Source organism: Salvelinus namaycush, chromosome 14 (genome assembly GCF_016432855.1).
Source record: "Salvelinus namaycush isolate Seneca chromosome 14, SaNama_1.0, whole genome shotgun sequence".
Classification (NCBI taxonomy): Eukaryota; Metazoa; Chordata; class Actinopteri; order Salmoniformes; family Salmonidae; genus Salvelinus; species Salvelinus namaycush.
In genome coordinates, this window is record NC_052320.1 from 6,262,401 (window position 1) to 6,271,126 (window position 8,726).

At 44.3% G+C, this 8,726-nt stretch overlaps 1 protein-coding gene across 1 annotated transcript; it reads right to left on the reverse strand.

The window, feature by feature from the left end:
• Positions 1-882: 882 nt before the first annotated feature.
• Positions 883-6,946, reverse strand: LOC120059059 (keratin, type II cytoskeletal 8-like). The gene is made up of 9 exons (XM_039007839.1): positions 6,422-6,946; positions 4,369-4,577; positions 3,598-3,658; positions 3,412-3,507; positions 2,732-2,896; positions 2,431-2,556; positions 2,042-2,262; positions 1,875-1,918; positions 883-1,715 (listed from the first exon to the last, which is right to left on the reverse strand). The coding sequence occupies exons 1-9, from the start codon at positions 6,845-6,847 to the stop codon at positions 1,450-1,452; spliced, it is 1,614 nt and encodes a 537-aa protein (XP_038863767.1). The 5' UTR covers positions 6,848-6,946; the 3' UTR covers positions 883-1,449.
• Between the last annotated feature and the right edge of the window lie 1,780 nt (positions 6,947-8,726).

Below are 8,726 nucleotides of genomic sequence, written 5' to 3' on the forward strand. Positions count from 1 at the left end.
GGAGAAAGGAATGGAATGCAATACAGTATAACAGCTGAAGAATGGAATGGAATGCAATACAGTATAACAGCTGGAGAATGGAATGGAATGCAATACAGTATAACAGCTGAAGAATGGAATGGAATGCAATACAGTATAACAGCTGAAGAAAGGAATGGAATGCAATACAGTATAACAGCTGAAGAATGGAATGGAATGCAATACAGTATAACAGCTGGAGAAAGGAATGCAATACAGTATAACAGCTGAAGAATGGAATACAGTATAACAGCTGGAGAAAGGAATGCAATACAGTATAACACCTGGAGAAAGGAATGGAATGCAATACAGTATTCTATTTACGTCATTTAGCAGACGCTCTTATCCAGAGCGACTTACATTTAACCTTTATTTAACTAGGCAAGTCAGTTAAGAACAAATTCTTATTTTTCAATGACGGCCTAGGAACAGTGGGTTAACTGCCTTGTTCAGGGGCAGAACGACAGATTTGTACCTGGTCAGCTCGGGGATTTGAACTTGCAACCTTTCGGTTACTAGCCCAACGCTCTAACCACTAGGCTACCCTGCCGCCCAGTATAACAGCTGAAGAATGGAATGCAATACAGTATAACAGCTGAAGAATGGAATGCAATACAGTATAACAGCTGAAGAAAGGCTTGTGTGCAGGTGAGAAGTTGTTTGTTTATGTGCTGTGCATATCACCCTCAATGTGTGTCTTCTCCTTTACTACCACTGGATGATTCTGTCTCCTTCCTTTTCAGTTTTACCAGCATTATCTCAGTACTGACTTCATACCGACTGAGACTATGTATGAAACCCATGTTGGGAGAAATGTTTACAAGAATTTGAGCGTGCAGGAATAAAGACGTGAAACTCACAGGACAAAATACGTGTTCAGTAAAAACACATTTAATTGTTTGGTAGCAAAAACAGCACCTCAGGCAACGGTGGGAAGTTTCTTTGGGGTCCAACAGAACACAACAGGGAAGACATGCACTACTATCTAGCATAGCAGACATTTTAGACAGGTTGACCAAGAACACTGGTGCTGCACTGTCACATTCACACCCACTCTGAGCAACGCTTGTCATGGACAGTACACAATATCATCCATTTCATGCAACTGAACTCAGAGAATGGCCCTCTTTACAGTGAACAGGGTTGCAGAGGTTTGGACAGAATGTTCTACAAGTTGCAACTTCATTTTTTGCTAATTTCCTGCAAGCATTTAGTTTTAGTACAGAATTAGAAAAGGCATAAGACATATAGTATGAACAAGAAAAATATTCTGTGGTCCCCTTAAAATCTTTGGTTGGATTAAAACTGTTTATTGCTTAACAGCCACATTTATATTTGTGCTCATGTAACATTGTTTGCCTTTGACTTTAAGTGTTACACTGTAGTGGAATGGTGAGCAAGAGATTAGACTAGAGGGCATTATCCAGCCGCTCAATCGTCAACCACTTCGGAGGACTCAGAGACAACTTTTCCATCCTTGGTCTCGATCATCTTGATGACGACACTCTTCTTGTTCTGGGTGGTGACGTTGGTGGTGCTGCCGCCACCGTAGCCGCTACCGGAGCTGTAGTTGCTGCCACTGTATCCACCGCCGTATCCACTGCCGTATCCACCGCCGTATCCACCGCCGAAACCACTGGAGTAGCCACTGCTGTAGGTGCTGTTAGCACTCTCCATAGGGAAGGAGTTGTAGCTTGCTGTGAGGTGACACAGAGAGAGACAACTGGTAAATACAGGTTGGCTAAACATGAATATCATGGATGTTTTAAATGCACCACAAAACAGAAGGGGAAAAACACTGGGTTTTATTTTGATAAAAGTGTCTGCTAAATGGTTTGCGGAAGGCATGTACTTACAGCTCTGTTTGGAGATGTTGATGGACTGAATACCAGTTGCTATCCTGGTTGTGAAAAGAAGACCAATTGAAAATGTTAGTTTCTGGTAATATACAGTATTTCCATTGCTATATAATACTGTACTTTCAAGCTGACGTGTACTATTTTCATGGATGTCAATATCTCACCTGTCCTCCTCTCCCTCCAGCAGCTTCCTGTAGGTGGCGATCTCAATGTCCAGGGCCAGCTTGACGTTCATCAGCTCCTGGTATTCTCTGATCTGCCGGGCCATGTCCTGCTTGGCTCTCTGGAGGGCATCCTCCAGGTCCCTGATGCGGAGTTTGGCATCCTTCACCGCCATCTCCCCGCGCTCCTCAGCCTCGGCGATCTGGTTCTCCAGGTTGGCACGCTAACACAAGACGAAGACACGGCATGTCATAATTTCTGCTTATAATCAAATTGTTAATGCCATTGGAAAATAGTATATTCTGTCAACATCACGTGAGTCTAGATGCCACAAATCTAACACTTAAGATAAGATTGTACTTTATTAGCACTGAGAGTCTTGGTTGTGTACCTGTCCCTTGACGGAGTCGATCTCAGACTGCAGTCTCTGGATCATGCGGTTCAGATCAGAGATCTCTGTCTTGGTGGATCTCAGGTCATCTCCATATCTGGTGGCAGATGTCTGCATCTCTTCATACTAAACATCCAACAGGAAGAAAGCAGGGGGTTCGTTAGTGATTCATGGTCGGGGTGGAAAACACGTGACTTTACATCAACTTTTTCAGTGTACTGAAAGGCTATTGGCAGCCCTGAACATAGCGGCCAAAGGGAGAAATCACGTTTATCTACTATAGAAGTGCCCATTACTATACCTTGCTCTTGTACCACGTCTCGGCCTCGGCCCGGCTCTTGTTGGCGATGTCCTCATACTGGGCACGCACTTCAGCCACGATGGAGTCCATGTCCAGGTTACGGCTGTTGTCCATCTCAACCACCACTGAGGTGTCCTTGATCTGTCCCTGCAGCTCACGCAGCTCCTGGAGAGAGAGAAGGAGAGAGAGAGAAGGAGAGAGAGAGACCATCAAACACTTGGCCTATTACAGACAAGACTTTCAGACTTCAGCCTACCCCAGAGATGAAAAACCAACCAGATTGATTCCAGCAGTTTGACTTCAAAGTCAAGATGCCTAACAGATGTCAGTAAAAGTGTAGATCCAGCATGAGAGAGACCCATTCCAGTCTATACAACAAACAACACCGTGTGCCATAACTCAATAACTAAATAAATAAAAGCAAAAAACAAATCCAGGCCGTTGTTGGAAGCTGCCAACAACACATCTGGTTATAATGAATGAGTGTCTAATTAAGGACTGAAGAGTCAATAATGTCCTCCTAATTCAAATAGTTGTTGTAATAATTTCCTAGCAGATTAGGTAGGTAGATGGAGTCAGATACATTATATAAGGTTATGGCTTGAGGTATTTATTTTGAACTAAACTGTTATGGAGTAATGTAAACAGGAAGTAGCTAAGTGATGAGCTCAGTGCCATACCTCCTCATAGATCTGCCTCAGGAAGTTGATTTCATCTGTTAGGCTCTCCAACTTAGCCTCCAGCTCAACCTTGTTCATGTAGGCCTCGTCCACATCCTGAGAGGAACATCCACAATCCGTATGTTAACAAGATGACAAGAAGAGAAAGCCAGAAAAACTGATGGGATAAAATCTTAAGTAGCTAACCTTCTTGATGAGCACAAAGTCGTTTTCACACTCGGTACGCTTGTTGATCTCATCTTCATACCTGGGGAGAAGATTGAGAGCAATGTTAGCTTTAGTTCAGATATGAATATATTCAACATTCGATTTGATATATTTCAATGTCATAATTGTAACTATTTATAATTCTGGTATAGTAATAGAGTTAATATACCGTTTTCACACTAGGGGGCATGAGTGCTACGTTCACAACAACTATGCCCCTGGGAATCGTTTACTACTCTGCACTCTTCAATCTGGGCGGAGATTGTGAGGTGTTTCTTTATTTTGTGCTATTTCCCCCTGAGGACACAGACTGCTAATGTGCTCATATCATTTGTCAGGACTGACAGATTGGCGGCACTGGTGTGTGTTCCGTTGCCATGATGCAGCGATCTGTGTAAGCGAAGCTGAAAGACATCTAGTCATCTAAATGACTTTCACCTCCAGTCAAGTAAAATCTAATGTTTCCTCCAGGGCATTCCAGTTCAGTGGAGTAATCCCTATGATGTGAAGAGAATGGACTATAGTTGGGTGTTGTCCATCTATAGTACTGAGATTACACAATACTGGTGTGTCCTGTGTTACTGATTAAATCAAAAATTCCCTCTACTAACAGGCTTTCCCTGATCCTTTACTGCACCCCTCCAATGGTGCTATGAACCTGGCCAGGCAGAGGCCCAAGCAAAGTCTTTTCTGAAAATATGGCTGACGACATCTGTTAATTAAAGGCAGAGACATGAATAGCGAACTCACTTGTTCTTGAAGTCTTCCACCAGGCCCTGCATGTTGTGCAGGTCCGCCTCCAGCTTCATCTTGTCGTTGCCCAGGCCGTCCAGCTGTCTGCGCAGGTTGGAGATGTAAGCCTCGAACATGGCGTCGATGTTGGAGCGGGTGGTGGTCTGTCCCTGGAGGAGGTTCCACTTGGTCTCCAGCATCTTGTTCTGCTGTTCCAGGAAGCGTACCTGTGTGTTGTGCAAGAGATGTTGATTCATTTGATAAGCACATTGATCACCAGTTTATCACATTATCACAATATATTGTTCCAATTCTGGACTTTTCTCTGTTCTACCATAAAAGGGCACCATAAAAGGAACATCGATGGTGGGTTAACATGACTCATCCATGACTATCCCCATGTCATCCTCATGTGAACCTTTTAATCCTCCAATGGAGAAATTAGGGTGTTTATTGTTTAAATGAGTGTTTGGAGCTTGTGGGGACGGCTGTTTTGAGGATAGACCTAGCAAGCAATTTTTCCAAGGAAGCTATGATGTGCATCCTGACAGGAGGCAGAGGGGGAGATGGAAAGAGCTGGGGATAGAGTTATTTAGACCTCCTCCATGTTTTTCCTGTTTTAAAAGGGCGCGGTCGGGAGGTGGGGCGACCGCCCGAGAGAGAATTGAGAGGAACGTGACAAAGCCAATCCAACCAACTAGAAGGTAAATATTTAACTGCAGTATACAGGTAGGTGTAATGGGGGAGGGGGAGAGCATGTTGGTTCATCTATAATAGGGGATAAAATAAATAGATGGCTGTCAGTGGACATCGCTCCTGACTGAGCCTCAGGAATGATCATAAAATGGCTGCCTCAACTGCAATTAGATTAGAGTCAGTACTTAGAAATAAGTAGGAAAGGGAATTGTTATCACAAGATTAAAAAGGAGGGGCCATCTGCAAACTATTATCTATTCCCTTTAGAAACATGCAGTGGTAAAATCCCTTTCTGATTCGTTTTGTTCCTCGTTATGTAACAAATCCACTGGTGTTAGCCAGAACATGAAACCAGCTGCCCTTTTTAAATACTAACCCAGTGGAGCAGGCTAGGCATGTGGGACAGATAGGTCAGTAGAGAAGCTATTAAGAAAACGCCCCCAGGCATCAATTAAACTAAAGCAATATGAAACATTGCTATCACTTTTAAATGTTATGTATTGATGTTTGACCGTGTTCTGATGTTACCCTCCATGTTTTTGTATAGACTAGCCTTTCATTGAAATTCATTCCATTGTTCCAAGACTTGTTAAGAATATAAAAAGTATGTAAACGTAACAATGACGGTGATGACAAAATGGTCCTGTCTGTGTTCCAGGAGTATGACCTTCTTTGGAGTGTCCAGCAGGGCAGGAGCGGGCCACACCCCTCCGCAGGGGCAGGGCCACAACCTTCGACAGTGGCAGGGCCACACCCCTCCACAGGGGCGGGCCACACCCCTCCGCAGGGGTAGGGCAGGCAGCCATTCCCAAGGTAAACCAGATCACTAGCTACTCTAACCAGAGACAGACACACCCTTCTGTAGAAACGCTCTCCCCCACCCCACCCCACCCTGCTGCACTTCTGTTTTCATCACTATAAAAGGACAATTACTGCAAAACCATTAGATGTGAATTCTTGAGAACCCAGAGAAAACTAGCACAAGCAGTTTGCTTGACTGCGTTGAGTCTCAGACAAGTCTAGATTTTCTTCCCTTTTCCAAGCTGATGAGTTTGCTTGTGCGTGTATTCAACCTAACACACTGTAACAGATCTCCCATGGCGTGAACCAGCATTTCACAAAGTGAACTTTTATCTATTTCTTCTCCGCTGTTCCACATTCATTACACAACAGACACCTCAGCATTGTAATAGCTAATAGAGATAGATTCGTAAAATCCCACAGATTGTTTGTACTCTCTACTTCCCTTTTTCATTCAAAGACTAAAGTTTTATAGCAGTTTAGGCTTATGGCAAAGTACATTGTCAGAGATATTGATAGATACAGATACAAATACAGACAGACAGATAGACAGGGAAAGGTTACCATGGCTGACCTTATCAATGAAGGAGGCGAAGCGGTTGTTGAGGCCTTTGATCTGTTCTTTCTCATTGGTGCGGACGATCTGGATGTTGGGGTCGATCTCCAGGTTGAGGGGGGCTAGCAGGCTCTTGTTCACCTGGACAGCGGTGATGGGGGTATGAACACCACCACCCATACCCATCCCCATACCCATCCCCATCCCCAGGCCCATGCCACCTCCATAGGCAGAAGAGCTTGAGATGTAACTGCCGCCTCCACCACCGGCCCCGAACCCGCCTCCCATGCCCCTGTTGGCCCCTCCATAGGAGCTGCGGGCGCTGTAGCTCTGGCGGGAGGCCCCCTGGCTGGGTCCAGAGTAGGACATGCTGCTAAAGCTGCGAGGGGCTGCCCCAGAGGAAGAGGACTTGACGGTGTAGCTGGTAGTTTTCCTGACCGACATCCTGGCTGGTCTTGAGCGGTTGGTGAGTGAAGGACACTGAGGGGGAGATAGAATGGCAGGCGGGCTTGTCTGGAGTGCTGGGGAAACCCGAGTGGATAGACAGAGAATGAGTTACAGCACTGGTTTTAAGAGCCTTCCCGGTGGGAGGGGCCAAAGGGCTAGCTCTCATTGGGCAGGCCTCTGGGTGAGGGGAGAAGAGGGAGGAGCAGTACAGTGTAACAGAATACTTTTAGTTTATAACACAAGCTGACCAAGTTATTACCTGGCATTTGGACCCTGTTAGGAAAAACATGGTAGGGCATAAGGGACCTGATGGAGTGTTAAAGCCTGAGGTGAAATATGATAACAGCTGGTTATACAAACTGTCATGTAGTTGAACAGGATCACCTCTCTACATAGCTTTACATAGTCAAATGTGTTACACGACAAGGGATTAGAAGCTTGCCAGTAAACCTCATGGAATATAGGTCAGGTGCAAAGCAGAACTGTTGCTCACTGCGCTGCTCTTTAATTTGGTACCTGATTGCAGACGGGTCCAGTTAGATACTGTACTGAAGGTGTGAAACAGGATGCCTTGCCTACCATGAACGTAATGAGCCTGGGCTACTCAGGGTTTTAATGAATGAATGCTGCCAGTAGGCTTGTCCTGATATCACAGACACCTTTTTGTTATATAATTGACCTCATAGACGCTTTACACTTTTAGTTATATAATCATTTTTTGAACCATCGTGCTCTCAATCAGCCAATGTTATCTCTCAGCACAACCAGTTTTTCCTAGAAACAGGGACAACGACACCAACCAGCTAGGTGTTCAAGCTATTCACCCAATGGGGCTTGTTGTTGTGGTTTGGAGCAAGGCCTGAGGCTGCATGCATTCCTCTATGTCTCACAGCATGCTACAGAAACCCATGTTAGAATATCATGGTTATAAGGTGATGATGGTTTACTGGGTTGTGATCTACTGAAGACTCCTTAAAAGTTGCCTTTACCTTTGTCCTACCAGATAACACCAATCAGATATACAGCAGTGCCGTTGTGCTTGTAATCTTGATTACCCACGCTGGCGGCCCGTCATTCACCTGTTTTGAGCACCACCTGTTTAGCAATAAATAAAAATAAAATATATTTTTTTGGGGGGGGGGGTTGCCTGTTTTGCATGTTATTTTGCTATTAATATCTGTCGCATATCAGTTTGCAAACAATGTACAAAAATGGTATCATGGAGCCGTACAGTATACAAACATGGTCTCTTTTTTTGCTTTCTTGAGTAAGGCAGCTCCAAAATGCAGGTGTTTCAGCCTAGCTCAGTGCTTTCTGTGGGGGTGGGTCAGCCAGCCGAAAATACGGAGCGTAGGGGTTGGTAATGTTCTCTAGTTGCACCGTGATTGGCTCAGTGTTCTGTCACTCATGAGGACACTAGTCACCTCCAAGTCTAAGGGTAGAGCTAGAAAATTCAAGCCCCTTTGGTGCTGCCATAGAGTTACATTAGAATGCCCATCCAAGAAGGCTCAAGGTCATTGGCCACAGATAAAATGATGTCAAATCACATTATATCTAGAGCAGCTTTGATTAGACTGATCATGTCAACATCATACTTTCAAAATCATAGCTAGCAGTCATCATCATGAATCAAGTCAACAATTTACTGGCAAATCCTTTTTAATCTTTGATCATATGAAGAGAAATTATGAAGAGAAATTATAGATTAAACATATCGGTGCTCATCGACCATTGGATATAAACATTACACAACAAGTTGGAAATTGCAAATTCAACAGTGAGTGATTTGGAAGAAATCAGTGTCTAATTGCAAGCATTGTAAAGCAATCACTATCCTGCTATTCAGTGGAGTGGATGTGTGGTCCAAGTCTGGGTT

What these genes read in the sequence shown, in the direction of transcription:
- LOC120059059 (XM_039007839.1), bottom strand. Translation starts at nt 6,847, where the DNA reads ATGTCGGTCAGGAAAACTACCAGCTACACCGTCAAGTCCTCTTCCTCT. An exon ending in AGACGTGGTACAAGAGCAAG is followed by an intron (nt 2,557 to 2,731) that starts GTATAGTAATGG and finishes TTGGATGTTTAG; the next exon opens with TATGAAGAGATGCAGACATC. An exon ending in CAACATCTCCAAACAGAGCT is followed by an intron (nt 1,716 to 1,874) that starts GTAAGTACATGC and finishes GTCACCTCACAG; the next exon opens with CAAGCTACAACTCCTTCCCT.